At 42.4% G+C, this 20944-nt stretch overlaps 1 protein-coding gene across 1 annotated transcript in view; it reads left to right on the forward strand.

Moving 5' to 3' along the window:
* zgc:165507 (monocarboxylate transporter 2) overlaps window positions 1-20944 on the forward strand; it is a 32266-nt gene that overhangs the window by 5019 nt on the left and 6303 nt on the right. The window contains exons 2-4 of the mRNA XM_030440142.1: window positions 7616-7861; window positions 17477-17620; window positions 19740-20543. Coding sequence (XP_030296002.1) covers window positions 7645-7861; window positions 17477-17620; window positions 19740-20543 — 1165 coding nt within the window. The 5' untranslated portion in view covers window positions 7616-7644. The remainder of the gene's footprint in view (window positions 1-7615; window positions 7862-17476; window positions 17621-19739; window positions 20544-20944) is intronic.

Genomic DNA, 20944 nt, shown 5'->3' on the forward strand with positions numbered 1-20944 from the left:
TGTGTGATTCAGTCAACATTAAGATAGCTGCTGATTTGGGTTAATGATGAACCAAGACTAAAACAAAGTGAGTAGCGTTGCTCGAAGGTTACCTCGGAGCTAATCTTGCGTTGCCATAACTGTAAGTCCCATGAGGCCCGGGTGGGGTGGGGGCAGGCGCGGTGAGGGTCACGCCGGGAGCCGCTGACCGTAGAGGTCAAGTTTCTTATGGTCTGACGGCACCTGTTTATCCGAACTGGAATGATTGAATACTCTACAAATATTATGCCTCAGAAGCGGGTCCTGTATTTTCAGAGTTGGATGTCATCGATCGCATGCAGAGTCAATACTGCAGGAAAGATGGAGTCATGTTCACACCCCAGCACCTGTCAGTCAGCTAACCCTCTTTAGTCCTTCACTACATGAATCCGACAGGGGCTGCACAAAATCCCACACTAAGAAACGATTATTAAATGATCACCGCCTGATGCCAGCCTATCAGTGAAAGGAGAATAAAGTGAATTCTTCCTCCTCTGAACGGTACCTTTTCTTCCTACTTTAATAGCCACTCAAGTCTGGCTCCAAAAACTCTTAACTGTATTGAATTCTGAAAGGTCCCAATTTCTCCCCTAATTTCAATTATCTTCCCACCCCAGGGTATTATAATTAACATCATATAAAGTGACTAATTTAAATTTGAGTGGAATTTGAGAATTATTGCATCAGTTAAAGAGATATTAGGGCTTAAAGCTGCACAAGTGAATATTTTTATAGTGACAATGGATCAAATTACTATGTTTTAATGTGAACAGAGTCGCTCGAAGGGAATCTGCACTTCTTCTCAGCTCTATGGAGCGTTCTAGCATCTTTCAGCTTATTGTTTTGTTTTGCGGCCCACGGCTCCACTGTTTTGGTTCAGTCTCACGGCTCTCACTGGCATCATTTCCATGCAGGTAGTTCTTTTCTGCACTATCTGAGCAGGCAAGCAAAGGGAACATGTTAGCCCCTAGCTTGTGAGCATAGTGTAGCATTTAGCAACTAAATAGTTGGGTTGGTGGAGAACAGAACCGGCAGGAAATTGACGCTAATGTTACTTTCTGTGTGCAAAATGTGTCAATAGGCAACAGTTTGCCAACTTGTTAACCACAGTGTTTCCCACACATAGACTTTAGTTGGGCGTCAGTATTATGAGATTAAACATATTAGATTTGGAGCATGTTCTCTCGACAGGCTTCAGCAAGTTTAAGAAACCTACCAGCAGCTTAGCAGCTCTACGTTAATGAGTTGTGGTTGCCTCCAGCCTCTCACATTAAGCACATCGAGCAACGCCTATCTCCTGTACTGAAACTCTCCTGAAATACAGCACTGGCGTCTCAGCTTGGCCCTGTGAATTAAACCTGAGAGGCTGTGTCCTGCCATGATACAAAGAAGGCAGTCTTTAAGGCCTTCTGCCAAAGTGCTAAGTAAAGTACTTGGAGGGGACACACACACTCTTTCACACACACAGACAAACGCAGTTGAGTCTTGCAGTCCAGTACCATGTAACACAGTCTGATGAGCCTTTGGCAGTTGATTTGATTATGGAAACACTATTTTGGTTCCTGGAATCCCGCCTTTTCCAGCAGTACATTCACCAAGGTGAAGGCGACCGGTCAACTCAAGTACATGCAGGGGACGCTCGACAAAAACAGACTACGTGCCTGGCCCAGCAACACACAATGACATGGTTATTTTGTCTGTGTGCATGTGTGTGTGTGCTTGTGTCTCCATGGTTCACATGTTTTTTACTGAGGATCTTTTTACTACCTGCTCTTAAAATGGGAGGGTCTTTTACTGGTCATTGTGGATATTTAGGACATGTTTTTTTTAAATTCTTTTGTTCCCTCTGAATTAATTTTAGTCTTTGTTTTTGGCACTGAAGCGATCAGTTATTAAGTTAATCAGATTAACCAATGTATTTTCTTTTTAGCATGCAAAGGGAAATATTTGCCAGTCCACTGCTTTTTATTTATTTATTCTTATTGTATATACATTCTGCTTTACTAAGCATTGTCATTGTGAGCATATTTGCATGCTTATGTTAGCATTTAGCTCAAAGCACAGCTATGCCTACAGCCTCACTCAGCAGCTAGCATGGCCATATTCTCTATACAACAGGTAGCACCAGTAACTTCGATACTTTTATGGTGCCAACTGGATTGCCTCAACACTATCAAGTATCAAAAAATGTCTTGTCATTCAATGCCAAATGTCATAACCTTTCTTAAGAGATAATCTCACCAGCCGCAGTGAGCCAATACGAACACAGCATGCTGGTCGTGCCAAGATCTTATAGTGCTGGTGATTGGCTGTCTGGAGGCACCAGGTTACGTCTAGAGAGAGGCTTCACCACGTGTATGTGTAACGGCATCTTTTGTAGAAACGGATTTCATAAAATTGGCATCACATAGTTAAACCTTTGCGCACCGCGGATCGACAGGTGCACAGGAGAAGATCAAGGATTAATTGAAACATTGGACCTCGTTTCCCAGGGGGCTAAACGATGACCTAGTTCTTAATGTGATGCTCAGAGATGGTCTTGCTCTGTGATGAGATCATCTTAGTGATGGTTTTTTCAGTCATGACATTGAGTGTATTACTTTCTATATATTTGAATTCTCCATCATACGATTGTCTCATGCTATATTTTGTCTCCATCAGCTCCTTCACAGCCTAGATTTGTATGTATACTGGCTCTACAAGAGAAGTTAAGCTCCAACCAACCTTTCATTATTATATTTTATATTTATCTTATTAGGCTATTTTTATTGTCAACATGCACGTTTTGATTGATATATACTTTTTCTTTTCCTACATATGTCCAGAAATGGTTTCATGTTTCTTGTCGGCCAACAGTGCCATGTGGTCAGCCTTCATATCTGTACTACCGTGGGTGTAGTTTTATGCTTTAATATAGAATAGAACTGTACTATTACCACACCTCCATTATCAAATGATTGCAGATTTGGAACACAGTCCATCCAAAATTGTTGGACTTTGGTGTCACCAGAGATCAGTTGACTTGGTCCTCACTTGTGTTTTAGCATGTAGTTGGGAACAGGCCGGCTGTGAACGCAGCTTGCCCGTCACTCCTTTGTCCGGTGCTGTTTCAGTCGGTGTTGGCAGATGAAGGACGCGACGGAGGCGGTGTGCGATGAGGATCTGGGCTTCCAAAGCAAAGACGAAGTGTTGACATTGTGGCGACTGAAAAGTGACTTTGCTTTGTTGAACTTCTTATGTACTTAAACGGTCGATCATAAACCAAATTCGTCAAGCTCGTCTGAAAGTTTGCCTTTTTCCTCTCCTTAGCTGCTCCTTTATGGTCAATCAGTTTGGAAGCTTCATATTCGAACCCATCATCTTAAGCTGCTTACGAGTTCTGAGGCTCACCCGTGCATCGCCCAGCACGTTCAATCAATCAAAACCAGTATCTAAACTGAGTGCTGCGGCGGACAGCCTGTAATCTGATTAGCATGGATTAGACCACTGTATGGAACTCTGGAAAAAAAGGCATAATCTCCAACTTTGATTAAAGAGGCAATACAAGGGATATACATAGAGGATTATATATTTCCATTCAGCAGGCTGGTTTTAGCAGCTAAGTTAGACGTGTTTTGTTAGTATTCAGTCTTCAACCCAGTTAAAACCAGGTATAATTATCAATGCTATTGCTCCAGTGTTAAGCCTATAATGTGTAGGCAACTACCGTTACACAATAAAAAGACCCAAACAAATTTAGCGTACGCAAATGAAGACAGGCTCCACTTATTGTTGGTTAAACCTCGCACTGGCTTGAATTCATTAATCCCCAAAAGATTTAAATGTTGATTTGATGCTGAAGTCAAGAGTTGTACAGAGGGTGTTTGTGTTGGTTTTCAGCCCACAGCTTTAGTGTTTTAGTTCTCTTTCACTGCTCTTATTGCAGCAACCAGATTATCTCACCAAATGACAAACACTTGGTAAAATGCCAGATGTTTCCCTCAGGAGCTGGTGGAGACTTAAACTGAGCTAGACGCAGAGAGAATATTTGACATTCATGTTAGGTGGCCTGAAGCAGGAATGATGTTTGTTTTTTTTTTTGTTCCCCTCTCCTCCTCAAGTGACCCATAAAATGAATACTGCTTTAAAAATGTCAGTGCTCTGATTCAAATGTATTAAATTTAAAAAGCAGCCTCAGCAAAATCTCTGTAAAACGTACATAATATTTGTAAAAATGTCATCATCAATAATAATGTATAATATTGTATGCTGTAAAGGCTTTATGATATTCTGATGGTGTAATAAGATGATGAATCTGGAATCTTTGGAAAGCTTGGGTGAGGGCTTATTGAATAATAATTAGCATTTTTGAGCTTATTCTATGGAGGCTAAAGGTGCCTCTATATCTCATAAAATTACCATTAACAAGTCATCAGAATCAGAAACATCAATGAAGAAGGTGAATATGAAAATAACAATGAATTATTCGTTCAAACCCAACAAGTGAACCTTCTCCGGTCTCCATACAGGCCAACAGCTTCCCCTTCATTTCTGTCTTTATTCGACATTCTGGAATTATTTACATTTTTACAAATGTGTTTTTAACGGCACAGCGGTGAGTTGTCTCATTAACGGCCTCCTGCTGACACGTAGCGTAGAACTCTGCGTGTGTTTCTACAACGGCGCAACCTGATCTGGCGAGAGTGGCAACGAGGAAGGAGAGCGACATTATTTACTGATGCTGGAAGCGGGTTGTCACGTGTCTTCGACAGACGCTCTGAAGACCTAAGTGTCCCCTTGCAAGGATTTGATGTTCTTGAACGAAGCGCGCTGCTGTGAAATGTAGACTTCCACCCACATTTACCCTGCGCTGGCTGTTACTTGTCAGCGACAGAAGCACCAAAGCTTCAAACGGACCTTAGTTTTGCTTTCAGAGAATTTGACGTGCGATACAGCACTTCCATTCACACACTGATGGAGCGGCCATTAACTGATAATCAGGGCGATGGCATTGGAGGAGTCACTCAAAGGTGTAATCCAAAGTTGCAGTTTCTTTAAGGGGTTAAGTTTCGGAGGAGGGGTACCGCTTGTTGCTTTGGTGGGACGGTTTTGTAGCACTGCTGGGACAGGTGAATGGCAGGAGGCGGAGGTATGTGTGCCTGCAGGTGATTGTTAAGAAACAGTTTGGCTTGACCAGCCAAGGGGATGAAGTGATCTGCTGTTAGCCTAACAGAAAGAGTCAATCAGGTGACATGTACCAGCAACTACCTTTGCTTCAGGCTGTTATTGAATGATTGATGACTATAAACAGTGGTAACCCTTTCGCTCTGTTGACCTTTCAAGTTATATTGTGTGTGTGTGTGTGTGTGTGTGTGTGTGTGTGTGTGTCTCTCTCTCTTTCTCGCTGAAACACTTGCCCCGTGCTTGTTTTTTGGATGCAGCGGGGCTCATGATTTACACCAATGCTCAGTCATTGGAGATCTCATTTCACGTGGTCAGTGTTCTGTCACAACCAGGTTGTCCACACTGAAATGTCAAAGCCGTCAAAAGTGGAGCTGCAACAAATAGCTGATTAAATGATTAGTCGATCAACATGAAATGAATTGACAAATTGAATTTGTTTTAGTCAGTCAAAGGCAGAACCTGCGCTTGTTTCAGCTGCTGTGTCGGGTACGGTGGTGAATGGAAAGGATGAGTTCACCCAGACATCTTCTGTCTTTTTCTAGTCAACCATGAGCCAACGGACAGACGGTTGAAGTTTCGTAGTCTGCGAAACATTTCTGGAGCTTCACAGCAAAACAGTGTCGCAGCATTTGCCTAAACAACTGAAGTAGATGGAGACTTGTTTTATAACTTAAAATGATAACCAAAAAAAACCCCAAAATGGCTCCATACGGCTCATCCAGCGTCATCCAAGTCTCCAGAAGCCCCGTCTCCCAAATCCATTTGAAAAGACGAAGCTCCAGAAATGTTTCATGGACTGCAAAACCTTCTGTGAACCTCTCCTTTTATATCTTTGGGTGTTGGAATGTGGTCGAATGAAACGAGCCATTTGAAACACAACTGACATTTTTTTGTCTGTGAGCCTTGACCTGCTTTTTACATCATCCTTAATTCACCTGTATAAAGACATTGCATCCATTTTGGCTGTTCAGACACTGGGATGCTGTGATGGGAGCCCCAAAGAGAAGAAAAGCACTTCAAATTTAGCTGCATCATAGCATTGATGAAGAATTCTAATGCATATTGGTCCAAATGGAAAACAACCCACTTACACTGACTTAAGGGAGTGGAACCAAACAAATACTGTTACTAACTATGTTACTTTAAAGTGACTCTGGAGAAAGATGGTTGATTGTTGAGTCTCTTGCACACATTCCCGAGTACTGAAGCTTTAGTTTGCTTTTCCATTCATAGTTTGACCTTGTTGACATCAGGCTGCTTCACTGATGACATCATCAGGGGTACTTTTGTCAGGCTTCAGAAAGTTCCCTCCAGAATCACAGAGCATACTCTACTAGTCTGTGTTTATAGTACTATAACCATCTGAAGAAAACCTGACCTCGGCGTGTAAAATTGGCTGCGTGCCCCTTTAACTCTTCTCTGTTCTGCTGGCTGTCGCAGCGGTTCCACAGCCTTATTTGTTGAACCGCTGAACAACCCTTTTTTTTTTTTTTTTTTTAATCTAAAGTAATTGCTGCTGCACAAACACGAGGAAACGTGTTGAATCTTCCACTGGCTGTTCGTGCCCGTGAGACCAAAACCGGCCGCCCCTCATCTCAGTGTGCACCGTGAGCTAATTATGTAGCTGCATATTAGTTCCTGGCCGATTTAGAAAAGGTGAAGCTACGTGAGGTTACTGTGCACAATCGTGTGTGTGTGTTTCTCCAGCTCATAAAAAAAAGAAAAAAAGAAAAAAGGCTGAAGTGTGGCTGTGGATAGTCATAGCCCTTGTCTTTGTTAATGCTGCGTGTTTGCATTGTAAACAGCAGCACCTGGTTTTACTACTACGCTTGTCTCAGCTGACGGCCGGCGACCTGTTTCCATTACCGTGTAGAGTGCGGGGGGGCGGCATGGCTCAAGGTGATTACTGGGCGGGGCGGTCTGGTCGGTCAGCTAGAGTGAGTGCATTCCCTCTGCAATTATTGATACTGTGTGCGTGTGTGTGTGTGTGTTGGCCTGACTTCTCCAGGATACGGACCTCTGGTATGTCCTTCTCCCTTACGTGTCGCATTACTGCTGGCAGTTGTTCCCATGAATGACAGGGAGGACGACGCTTTTGACCTCCATTATAATCCCACAGCCGTCTCTATACTATCAAGAAGAGCTGCAGCTGGTGGTCTGATTCATCTATATATTGTCAGTAATGATCTGCAACTTTTTCTTATAATCAGCTGCTCGGGTTAAGCTTGATTTATTTTTCCATCCTGAAGGACTTCAGAGAGAAGAGGTAAAAAGCCTGAGTAACCCGGACTGATCAATAATCAATCCCGGGGACAAAATTAAGTGAAAAACAAGGAGGAAGAAAAAAGCAGGAGACGCAACAGATTGCTGGTAGTAGGTTTTTTTTCCTTGCTGAATTTAAGTCTCCTCTCCATCTTCTCTTCTGTCGTTGCAGTGAGCAGTCAGCGTTGAGGTGGGCCAGTGATGCCGCCTCCGGCCACAAGTCCCCCGGCCGTGCCCCCACCGGACGGCGGTTGGGGGTGGGCTGTGGTGCTCGCATCCTTCATCTCCATCGGCTTCTCGTACGCCTTCCCCAAGGCCATCACGGTCTTCTTCAAGGACATCCAGGTCATCTTCGATGCCTCCTACAGTCAGATCGCATGGATCTCCTCCATCATGCTGGCGGTCATGTATGCCGCAGGTGAGTCGACGCTTGCTTTTTAACTTCAGCTCAGGTCAAAGTCATACTCACAGTTGAACTTTCTGAAAAAACTAAATGTATATAATCACGCTGCAGCTGTTTGTGAAACATAATCCAAATCGCAACAAGTGCGAGGAGACTACCCGGAGAACATCTGCCCGCGCAGCGCTAGCCATCAACCACCGGCGATTTAAATTCTCTGTCCCCTCACAACATTTGACATTAGGTAGGAAATTTTGTTCTGTTAAGTTTCGGTTTCAGTCAGAAAGTAGAAGCTAGCAAGCTGAGCTTGCTAACTTTCAACTGAAATCCAGCTAGCCTAGCATGCTAAGGTTAGCATGGATTCAATGACCGCTGATTCAAGGGCAGCTCCTGCTCACTCAGGGTTGTTTTCGTCCCTTTGACTGTATATAAAAGATGGCCGACACATCTCCACTTCCTCCCACTGAACAAAAATGATGCCAATATTTCCAGGAAACGAGTGCTGCTGGGGCTGCGTTGCTGGGCTGCGTTGCCGGGCTGCGAAGCCAGATTCTGCACGGTAGTGGCTGAGAAAATGAACAGATGAACATACATCAGTGTGATAAGAACTACCTGAACAGAACTTTTTTTTTTGGTGGGGGGGGACTTAATTTGACATGTACTTTTAGCTAGTTTTTTAGCTTGGCCTGTTTGCTAACATGGAGGGTGCAGTAATGCTGACCTATCCTGCAGTCAGCCAGCAGGGGGAGTCAAAATGTTTTGCCTTTACTTTTGGGGAGCTGTGATGTCCTCATTTTACATCATACAAAAGAGAGGTCCAGCTGGCTGTTAGCTGTCCTGCTGTCATGGCTGCAGCGTGGTGACGGCTAATGACCGTGCCACCAAAACCCGCAGCAACCAGTTATTACTATATCCTCAACAAATCCCTGGTGTTAAATCTCAACTGCTCATAACAAAGATGAGAAGCGTCGACTCAAAACATTGGTTCCCAGGCTGGTTAACGTTCTCTGTGGCCGTTGGAATTACCAGTTGATAGAGTCCAATTCTAGTCCACACAGTTAATGCAGCGATCAAATAATCTCAGAACACTAACATAGACGGCACTGTTATTGTAGAAAATGAATTTAACTGTCTTCTTTTTCATAATGTCAATTGTGACCAAATAAGCACACAACAAGTATAAGTGCTTTTTGTTTCAGTTCTTGTTTGTCCAGTCTGCAAACAGGAAGTCGGCTCATTCGAAAGTGGTAAGGTGGCTAATGCAGCTTTAATTATGTATGATAACAATTGATCGCACCAGTAGGACAGAGGAGCTCTAATCCAGTTCCTCTGTTATAACTATGATCCTCCAACTCACAGTGTTAACCCGCTTTCAGGGGAATCTCTTCCAGATTTCGTTTCGTCACACTTTGGATTACCTTTGTTGGAAGGAGGCGGTGCGCAGGCGCTACATTCTGAGGGCCAGAAAGTATGAAGACGCACGCTGGATTCATATTCATGCAGGAATTTGGTCCTGAAGCTCTCGTTGGATTCATGCGTTTTTGGGGTTTTTTTCTACTTAAAATGCAGAAAGAATTAACAGGATAAGAGAGTGAAGTGGGTCGTGCCATCAAATCGTGACCTGGATTTGAGATCACAGGATGCGGTCGCGGTGTCACACGCTGAGCCTCCAGATAACCAGTCAAAAGCACCACGTTATGATACCAAGCAGCAAATTTAGAATGTTGATTTAGAAAATAAATGCATTTCAAATATTTAAAAAATAAGCGCTGTACAAATTGAAAAAAGGGGATTTGTTCTGCTGCATACCTACAATACCAAGGAGCTCACACACTCATTTTACGATGTTCCACATGGTCTTCCATCGCTTGTTGATTGAAGGGCTTCATGGGTCAGAATGTGTTTCCAGCAGGTCGTTTTCTCCACCATATTGCTGCGATCACCTGCTGTACAGTTCTCGCTTCGGCTCCGGCCCTGCAGCCTTCTGCTTGGCAGCGCCACGGCTGCCATCTGTCCACGCTGTAATCCTCCTGTCACTCGAACTACCGCTGTTGTCACCATCTGCACCGGTCAACAGCAGGCCCTGGGAAAGCTCATTTCCTGTATTGTACAGCGCCGCTTCCCCCAAGAACAGAAAACGGATTTAGTGAAGGTTTAGATCAGACTAACTTATTACAACTGTAGATTTGAATACAATGATGGTGCGGAATAATATCGCCTCATATTTGAAAGGATTTTTAGGTAGGTGTTGTATGGTGGACAAAGAAAACAGCAGCAGTCATTATTATCTAGTTTAAGATATACTGGTATCAGCATATGTTTTGACCGATAAGTAGCAAGAAATGTCAGTGGATAAACGCCAAAGGCTACGTGTAAGGTCATTAACAGACATTGGGCCTCCTTCCAGAATCACCTGTATAAACAGATACTTTCCTACGTGGTACAACGCGCAGGTACATCAGGGTTTTTCATTAGAAAACACTGGTGCTGGTCCAGCGTCCTTGAAGGTTTCCATGCTGCAAATCTTATCCGTCTACTGAGCTTAAAAACTATTCACAGATGAGACCAAAAGCATGTTATGGGAGCTAGACAATCAAATACCTTTCTCTAGAATCGCCTACCCTACCTTTTAAAAGGAGCACTACATAACAGTTTGTAGCAATTTATAGGTTTTAATCACTTTTTTATAAGCCATATGAGAGCGGATTGTAAAGTGACATGAAAAATGAGAATTGGTTTCCTTTACGAGCCTGCGGACCATCCGTTTAAGTCGTTCAATGCAGCTGGACTGTGGATTTTCTTTGTGAAGGACTGTTTTTATATTGCATTTCACCGCACAATGGCCCGCTCAGTTCATATTTTGGTAACGCATCTTTTTTAACTACTTTAGGGAACCGCTTAAATGTTTGTTTTGTGTTATCGTTCCCACCATTTCATCTACAAGCAGGTATGTGTTCTTGTTGTTAGTGAAACATTTTGTCAACCAACAAGTTTGCCCATTATGATGACATCAGAACAAGCGGTACGGGAGCGTAAACAGGTTCTAATAAACTGGATTTTTTTTTTATTGTAGTTAAAACATGCCGAGTCCTGATCATAGTGACAAGCAGCTTAGTCAAACTGTTTATGTTAAGTGTTATTATTATTTTCCCTTTTTCAATATACACACACATATATATATATATATATATATATATATATATGTATATATATATATATATATATATATATATATATATATAGAGAGAGAGAGAGAGAGAGAGAGAGAGAGAGAGAGAGAGAGAGAGAGAGAGAGAGAGAGAGAGAGAGAGAGAGAGAGAGAGAGAGAGAGAGAGGAATGTTTATTATAATTTTTTATTTATTTGACTTTTTTACCTGAATCAGAATATTCAGAAAACATATTTCCTCTCACCTCTGACTTCCCTAAGAGAGCAGCATTTTCCACAAATTGTGTGTCGGCTGTCACAGTTTTCAGCCTTACAATGGCTGCATGTCATTATCGTGCGCTGATGTCGTCAATGTGCGAGGTTACCAAGCGAGCGGCTCTTGTTACTCATTCATTCATATTGATTGCACTCATCAGCTGTTCATTAAACATCTGCTCCCTCGTTCTGCCTCTTATGTTGGAGAGAAGCAGTCATTGTTTGAATGTTTCACACCTTTCTAATTTCCCTCGTGTGTGTGTGTGTGTGTGTGTGTGTGCGCATGTGTGTTTACACAGCTCGGTCATTACTGTGAAGCTACCTGATAATGAGCAAACACCTCAGCCATTCAGAGGATATTAATAAACTTGCTCCAAATTGCAGAAATTAGTGTCATCACTACTGTTCAGTGCTGCACTCGTGACTCCGAACTGTCAAATTTGAAATGAAAATGATCCAAAACAGAGTTGCAAGGTTTTCCCCCTTTACAAAATATATACTAAAGTTGTATAGGACATATTATTTTTTGCCAGTCAGGAATACGTCCAACCCAGTCTCCAGAATAAATGTTGGTATTGTCTAAGGGTGCTCCGATCAGGTATTTTTGGGACCACCTAAACTTGTTAGTTAGAGAGGCAGGTCATAGTTAGATTGATTAACTATAGACTGATTGATTGAAATCATAATTTCCAACATGTACATTCTTTTTTAAAAGACAAACAAACCAGCAAAACAATAGATCATAAGATACAGTCAATTCTAATAACATGTTTGTAAATGAGTAGGAAGAAGTGTGAATTTATCTAATCCCACTTCGTCTCCATTAATGATTACCTAATGTAGCGTGAATGTGACGTGACACGTTTGGTAGAAATGTCAATATTGTACGTTGCAAATGACACGTACGATATCAATGCGCGTTCACTGTTAGTCGCTCGGTCCACCACTTTCCCCCAGACTTAAATATCTCTGAACTGTTGTATCTGGATGGATATCTTGATCCATCCTACTGACTTCAGTCATCCTCTCATTTTGTTCCCTACAAAAGTTGTCACTTTTTTTCCCAAATCCTTCTGTTTAGAACCGTACTTCATGTCATCGTCGTGTTAGATCTCAACTTCAACACTTTGCTTTATGACTGAATATTTGTAGAACTCGTGACATTCCCCCCAGCGGTATTTGTGCTCTGTGTTTCCTTCAGCCTAAATGAGCATGCTAACAACTGACTGCAATGACAGTAACATTAAACCCATTACACCTCCGCGTTAGTGTTTTCGTTTGCGAGCATATTTGTGGGTTGATGGTGGCATTCAGCCCGAAGCAACATTGCACCTAACAACCGCCCTGCATGGCTTGGTTAAACATACTGGTTGGACTACTTCGGGGTTTCTTTGGTGGTATTTGATAGAACAAATGATTGGCTAATCCAAAGATGTTCATAAATAACTCAATAACGAATAGAATCAGTAGTGGCAGCCCTATACTCCTGTACAGTCGGCTCTATTTTTGGACAAGAGACATCACATCTGCTCATTTATGACGAGATTTTAGATTTTTGCATGACGCACCTGCCACTACAGCAACATAGAGTGCCATAAGCCTTTATCAACTAACTATGTAAACTAGATATGTCTAAATGTTTTCATAAAGCTTAAATATTGTGCCACATTGATCTGTGAGCCACTAACTCACTCATCCCCCCCCCAGAAGTCATCAGTCAGCCTGATACCTGAACATCCTCCCACCAATAAGACATGTTGGTAGGATAATAACCTTAACCTCTCTGAGGATTTGCATAGTCATTTGCCTAAACCAACCATGCAAATCACCTGGCAAACATCTTTCCTACAAGCAGACATCCTTTTTGTACAGATAAAGAGAAGAACACCGTCAATATTACTTAATTATATGTTATAATGTATGTTGACTGTTGTGAAAGAGAGCAAAGCAGGTGTGGTTCAAAGCTGTATACTGTTCGTGGGAATCCACTACTTCAGCCTCATTAACCGTTCTTTGTAAATAGAACAGGCGTAGGCATGTTTCAGCGCCGCAGTGCAATCCTTCACAGCATTACATCAGACGGCCGCAAGGCGACACCTCCCTCGTCCCGCCAGCGCAGCCAGCGTCGCACTGCGATGACGCGGTTTAAGCTGCAGGCAGCAGTGTGTCTGCGTTGGATCAGTGTCGCTAATCCAGATACACAGAGAGAGAGAGAGAGAGACTTGACCTTGGGCGAAGGCGGTGTGGAAACACTGCACATCCGTGTTAGGTTCACTGTCAGTCAAAGACAGGTTCATGTAAGGATGCCAAAAAGGAAGTAGAGCAACCTGGTTAAGTAACTCATTACGAGGAAACAAAAAACAAACAAACCTATAAACCTGTTTCAGTGAAGCACTGAGGGAATTCCTTTTTTCATCATCCTACAAAGAACACTCAACATTTTTCATGGTTGTGTTTGTACAGTTCCTGGTGTCATTCATTTTAATTTTGCACCTTGAAAAACCAGTTGGTGCTTTAAGCCATTAAGACTTAAAGCTGCAATGTGTAAGAACTGGCCACCTGTCAAATCATAGTCCAAACAGAGGGTAGCATGTCACCAGAGTACCCGCTAACTGCTGCTAACTGTAGCTGGTTTTGAATTGTTAGCTCAGTTAGCAGTGCAGCTAGCAGTTCTATCGGGCCAGTGCGCGCCACCAGAGGCCTGAGCAATACTGTCAGATGATTGTATTTTGAGGTACAAGGTGGTACTCGACTGGAATGGCAGCATGCTAACTTCAGTACACATCACTGTAGCAGTAGTAGTAAATAGAGGTCTTTGACATCAAGTCAAAACTGTTTTTTTCTTCATATTCTGTTATTTTTTTAATGTTTTAATGTAAAATAACCATGCACAGTGTTTTTCACTTGGAGAGCACATTGAGGTTACCTGGATTTAACTGCACGTGAAACTGATTGAGCGCTCAACCCTGCAGTCGTTTAGTGTGCATGTTACAGTAGATTGGATAATTCATGGAGCGTGCAGTAAATAGTTTGCACAGGGACCATTTCTCAACCAGAATCATTTAGAGTTCTGTGAATCGCCGAGTCTAATGGACATAATATTGCCAAAAAAACCTTTAAAGCTGCAGTTTCCTGTATTTATGTGAACTCTTTCAGTCAAGTATCAAAATAAGGATTGATTTACTCTCACTGCTTTCCTTAGTGTCATTTTTGGCTGCAGCAGCCGGCAGTTCTCATAGAAAAATTTTCAAAAATATCAACACTACCTGTCTGCCACCAAAAACAAACTTATCAACTAGCTGGTGAACAAAGTGGAAGACAAAAATGAGCTTTCCGCACTTCTGTGAGGTTGTGATGTCACAGCTAACTGTCTCCACCCTAAGCCACACCCCCAACATTACATGGGTTGCAAAAACTCCAGTAGAGCTGATACTAAAACAGCAGTGTGTCTGCTAAGGCCTGTGAGAAGCTGGCCAATCAGAGCAGATGGGGCTATTTGGAGGTGGGCCTTAAAGAGACGGAGGGTGAATAGAGGTGCTGCAGCAATCTTAAAAATTAGCATATCTCAGAACAAATTCACATCAAACAAAAACTGTGTGGTAACAACAGAGATGTGAGATTTATTTTTTATTGGAGGCACACAGAAGTATACCTTCTATGTTCTGACACTGTGACGGAGACGGTTAACCACTTTATTTTTGGGAGGATGTTTCCTGAGATCATTGCTTTGGAGTCAGTACAACTACGGTCTCATCTTGCGGCCATTGATCAGCTCCAGTGGAAAGGACCTCGCTCAGTTGGTGTTAACATTTCCAGACCATAGTTATCTCGTCAGTGTGGAAGTTGAGCTGGTGACCTTTCTTTCAGTAGCCTACTTCTCAACGATGTTAGCATCTTCCAGTTTGATGCTGCTCAGACAGCTCTAGCCTCACGTCAACCTGAAACAGTGTGTAAAGTTTTATCTCCTAAGTAAACCGGTTTTAGGCTGGTTTCCGTCCATTATGTCCCTGTAGATATCCATGTAATGGGTCGGCAGCCAGACGCAGTCACTTAGGAGAACCATGTCTGTGTCCTCTTGCAGCGGAACAGCTTTTAAAAGTTGTTTGCTTCCATTTCTGTCGACTTCATCCTATTTGAAGTGTGATGGATAGTCGGCATCCTCACATCATGAACTGTAGCAGCCGCTTCGCTGCAGCTCACATTAAAGGGTCGCTGAAAAAAACGTTAGACACATTTCTATATGTGTCATTCCCTTTCGGGATCTAGGTGGTTATATTTAGTTCAGGGTTTTGTCCACTGTGTAATGAAGTCCGCGCTGTGTCTGGCCAGGAGATGATAAGCCTTTTTCAAGGGAGGTAATGTGCAGGCTCAGGGGCTTCCTCATCTCGGCCGATTCGGGTCCCGCCGAGCCCCCGAGAATACTGATCACTGCTGCGGATGCAAATGAGGGGGAACTTTCCTCAAGGTCGAAAAAAGATTCATGCGGAGCAAATTAAGTCAGATGACTGCTCGCCCGTCGTGGCTTTTTAAATTGCACTGGGCCTGGCAGAAATATGATACATCTTCTGGCTGGTAATGAGAGCTTTATTTCAAAAAATACATCTTTCATTACTTTTCTCGCTCCCCGTTCAATTCCCACCTCCTGTACTTAAAATTCAGCAAGGGGATAGGGGAAGGTGTCAATTATGAGATGCACAGATTCCTAAAAACTGCTTTGAGCAGCCACATTATTCAGAGGATGTTTTGTACCGAGATATATAAAACGGATTAAATGCTCTTATACACCTGAAGTGGAAAAAAAGTAAACAATGGAGCACAAAGTAATGCAGCAGCAGCGTATTACAAAACTTATTTTACATAAGAATTCCGTGACCCGAGACATAATTAAAAAGATTCAAAACAAAGTGAGCATCCCAAGGATATAAACAGCCTTTTTCACCCCAGTAACGCTTCCGATTTTCTTAAGCTGTATTTATAATACGCCTTGACAGCTGACTGAACACTCACTGACACACCTGAGAATACTGGTGTCGAGCCATTTGTTAAGGGGAAACTTGCTTCATCATTGTAATTTAAATGGAAATGCTCTCTCTGTCCATCATGTTTTCTGGGTTTGGTTTTAAAAACCCAGAACGTAACAATTTGTAGCAATTTTTAAAGGTGCAATATGTACAAATTTTAGTTGAAAATGTTTAAAAATGTTTCTCAATTATCAACATAATGTTATCAATAATACTTTTGATGTTGTGACGTGTACGTATTCTGTTGCAGAGATGTCTCCCACATTTAGCATGCTAACCACCTAGCCCCTGCCAGTCCTGGTCCAAAGCTCCTTTGCTTGTGGTGTTGACATCAACGCTCCTCCGGTGCTCCTAGCTCGTAGTCAGTCTACTAGTTGCATGACTAACTGAGCTAGTAAGCTAACATCAGCTACACATCAGTCATTGAAAATGAAAATGAATGAACGCAGCTAATGTTCTCCTGATGTCCATTACAATTCATAGCATACTGTTCATCAATTACATTTCCTAATCAGCCCACACTACTATGCTACTGAAAATACAGTCCATCAAAGCTGAATCAGGAAGTTGCTGTGCCTAATGGACATTTACAGATTGGGAATAAATATTATAATGTGTTGACCTTTGTTTTCATTTTTTAATGAAGTCATTCAGATAACATGGTAAAACTGGGGATTTAGTTCTGATTAACCACATTTGAGACTTGCTGCTGGCTCTCAGTGACAGAGATTGGCAGGAACATCTCTGGCATAGCTAAATATAAACACTACTCAGCAAATGCCAGAAAAAGCAGAGTGCTTTGTTACTTGCTTTTTGTGGCTTGTGTATACAATGGTTCGCTGTTCTCCTCTGTACATTGTGCCGCTGAAAGCACAGGCAGGAGAATAACACATTACCTGATGCATCTGTGTGTTAAAAACATTCTATAGAACATAAAATGAGCCCCTCGTGTGCAAGACTTGTCTCATTCTGCACACCGTCAGTTACCTCATTAAACTGATTTGACACGAGGTGATGGGAGTGCCATCTTTAAAAATTTAAACCGCCCTGGTGCTGCTATAAATAGAAGTATGCCTCCTGCTGGCATGCAGCACTAAGCAGATTAAATCATTACGCGTTCCCTTTCAGTGATCCTTGCTACTGTAAACATCTAACATGTGTGCTTATTTCATGTTTTCTCTTTGCTCCAGGTCCCATCAGCAGCATACTGGTCAACACGTACGGCTGCAGGCCCATCGTCATGATGGGGGGCTGCCTCTGTGCCACTGGTATGGTCTTAGCTTCCTTCTGCACCAGTGTGGTGCAGCTTTACCTCTGCATAGGGGTTATTGGTGGTAAGTTCATTTAAATCCACTCAAGTCCATTTAGAGTTAATTAGATTAGCCTCTACGTCTAAGTAGCAGGTTAAAAATAAAACTGTTGTTGTGGGAAGAGCATTTGCTTTGTTTACTCAATCAAATGTGGTTTGTGCTTTAATTTATGCTGCTTTAACATCACTTTATATGCTTGGTTGCAACTCATACAAAGAAATAATTTAGTTGTACCATGAGAGCTGATATTTTCCTTCATTTGCCGTTATTAAATCTCTTCAGAGAAATGCTGTAGCTGTACAGTGTAACCATAAATCCATGGCCCATTGAAACCCACATGAATTGACATGAACCAACAATCAAATAATCAATACCCACATGTAGAGAGCAAACCAATAAGTGTGTATTGTTCTGCACCAAGGATCTTTTATAGGCCATACTGTGGGAAGCTCTTTGTGATTTTATGTTAGAGGATGATGATGATATGAATAAAACTGCCTAATGGAAAAACCTTTAATATGTACCATTATTGATAAAATACACCCAGTTTTACTCATATTTATTGATGTAGTAACTTTAAGCATTACACACAACTCAGAATCAGTTAAGGATATTGGGATATGGGTCTATGTATGCATGTACTGTATACATGTGCATGGATATGCAATAAAGTCAAAGGAAATGTGTCGCATTATTTCTGGGGACCAAAAATATTCACAAAGCACAAATTAAGAGTCAGATTTGTGACAGAATAGGCTAATAATAAGTTAAACAGTAAAATATCCCAATGTCCTTTACTCATGTTGAGAAGTGTAAGTTAAAATGTTAAGACAGTCATGCTTCTTCTTCAGCATCTTGGTTTTGTCGTGATAGAGTTAAGAAAGAAAGCTCAAGTGTTGTACAGCTGGGTTCAAGGTTGCAAGTTTTGTAAATGTAAAAAAAGCTAACATTACTGTTTGAAAGTGTTACATGATATGATAAGGAAGGTGTAATTTAATCTAAAATATCAGCGCACATCTAGGACACATTTTCTCAAGCCTGGAAGTTAAACGCACTGATGCTAATGTTAGCTAGGAAGTGGTTGAATGTTAACTTTAGCTATCAGCTTATCAAATGTGTTGTTTAACTGTGAACTGTGGCACGGTTACACGACCTGCAACCTGGAACACAAACAGCCTAACATTATCCCAACATTGAGGTTTCCCAAAGTGGTTGCCATGTGAATATTGGTCTAAAAACAACCGATTACACCCCGCCTTTCCGAAACCCCGCTGTTCCGAACATAGACTTCAATTCATCGTAATGGCGGGGTTTCCCTTTTTTTCAAAGACCCCGCTATTCCGAAAAGGCTATTGGGGAAACCCCTCCATTCCGAAACCCCCCCACTCCGAACGGACACAATCAGAAAGGAAAGGGAGGCTGCGCATTTATCCTTTTTTCCTTTGTGGGTTCAAACGGATCATGTGGCTGATTAACCGCAAAACAAGCCTACTTCATATTAATGACATAACTCTCATTATGCTTCAGCTGGACAAATGGCTATGTTGAATTGAAATTACTTTATCATGCTAAATATCCGAAATTGTATGAAAATTGCTCCAATGCGTTATACCGATCTTCGTGCATATTCAGACACAGTCTGATATGGGTTCTGAGCAAAGGAATGTCTGTGCCAGTCATTCCCCGGCAGATCGCACCCATGGGCCACAGTTTATTTCAGAATTGTGCGAGTGCAGCTGGAAGTGGGGATTTCAGCACCACGGATAGCGCGTGTAAAAAGATTAGACAAACGTTTAAATGTGTTTGCTGCAAGCGAAAATATACTACATAATAAATTAAGATAGTGACAAAGGCCTATTAGCAATAAGTAATGTAAACTTGACAATCAATTTCGGAACAGCGGTGTTTAATTTCGGAACAGTTGTGTTTTGGGGGGAGGGTCAGAACAGCGGTGTTTCGGAGTAGGGGTGTTTCGGTATGGAGGGGTTTCGCAATGGAGGTGTGTCGGAATGGAAGGCTGTCCCCAAAACAACCTATCTGACATTTCTTAGAGCCATGGCGCTAGCAAGTATAAATTTTTCAACTGGTCTTTATTTAGTTGAGTAAGTCAATTTAATGTACCTCTGTCAATCTTTTCTCACAGGACTTGGACTAGCCTTCAACCTGCAGCCAGCGCTGACGATGATAGGCAAATACTTCTTGAAGAAGCGTCCCATTGCTAACGGGCTGGCGATGGCAGGTAGTCCGGTGTTCCTCAGCACCCTGGCTCCTCTCAACCAGTACCTCTTTAATCAGTTTGGTTGGAGAGGCAGTTTCCTGATTCTGGGTGGCCTGCTGTTGAACTGCTGTGTGGCTGGTTCCCTCATGAGACCTCTGGCACCACCACCCGGCAAGCTCAAGAAGGACGAAGAGTTAGCCGTCATCACCACTACAACAAAAGAGAAGCGCACTGCCTGGGAGATGGTCAACAAGTACCTGGACCTGACACTCTTCAAGCATCGTGGCTTCCTCATCTACCTGTCAGGAAATGTGATCATGTTCTTGGGCTTCTTTGCACCTATCGTCTTCCTTGCAGCCTACGCTAAGGACATGGGTGTGGATGAGTACTCTGCTGCCTTCCTGCTCTCAATTCTGGCATTTGTCGACATGTTTGCCAGGCCCTCCATGGGGCTTCTGGCCAACTCACGCTGGGTCCGGCCCAGGATCCAGTACTTCTTTAGCTTTGCTGTCCTGTACAATGGGGTGTGCCACATACTCTGCCCACTGGTGGAGAGCTACAGGGGTCTGGTGGTGTATGCAATATTCTTCGGCTTTGCCTTCGGCATGGTCAGCTCAGTACTGTTTGAAACACTGATGGATCTGGTTGGGCCTCAGAGGTTCTCCAGTGCTGTGGGACTCACCACCATTGTAGAGTGCTGCCCGGTCCTCCTTGGGCCCCCTCTAGCAGGTACGATTTGTCTTTCTGACAGCAAATTTCATTCTCTTCCATGTATGGTTTTAGCTGCCTGCACTGTCAAGAAATATTTGCACTTCTGGCTATTAGAGACAGTCAAATAAACTCACAAACATTATTAAATCACCCAGTCACTCTAGAATAGTACAGTGGTTTTTTTTTATACCTAGGTGGTGACTAGTGATGGGTCATGATTTTCAAATATTTCAATAGGTCATGCGACTAGTTTTGTGTAAGCAAATATTTGTTCCATTGTTTTTACTGGCATCCGGAAATGTGAGTTATATATAGACTAGAGAATAGCATTTTTGCTTGAAATGCCCATCCCTAGTGACTATATGTCAGAACTTGTTGACAAACTAGTCAACTGTTACTAGTCTGCTAATTGTCAACAT

The sequence above is a fragment of the Sparus aurata genome, chromosome 14 (genome assembly GCF_900880675.1).
Source record: "Sparus aurata chromosome 14, fSpaAur1.1, whole genome shotgun sequence".
Classification (NCBI taxonomy): Eukaryota; Metazoa; Chordata; class Actinopteri; order Spariformes; family Sparidae; genus Sparus; species Sparus aurata.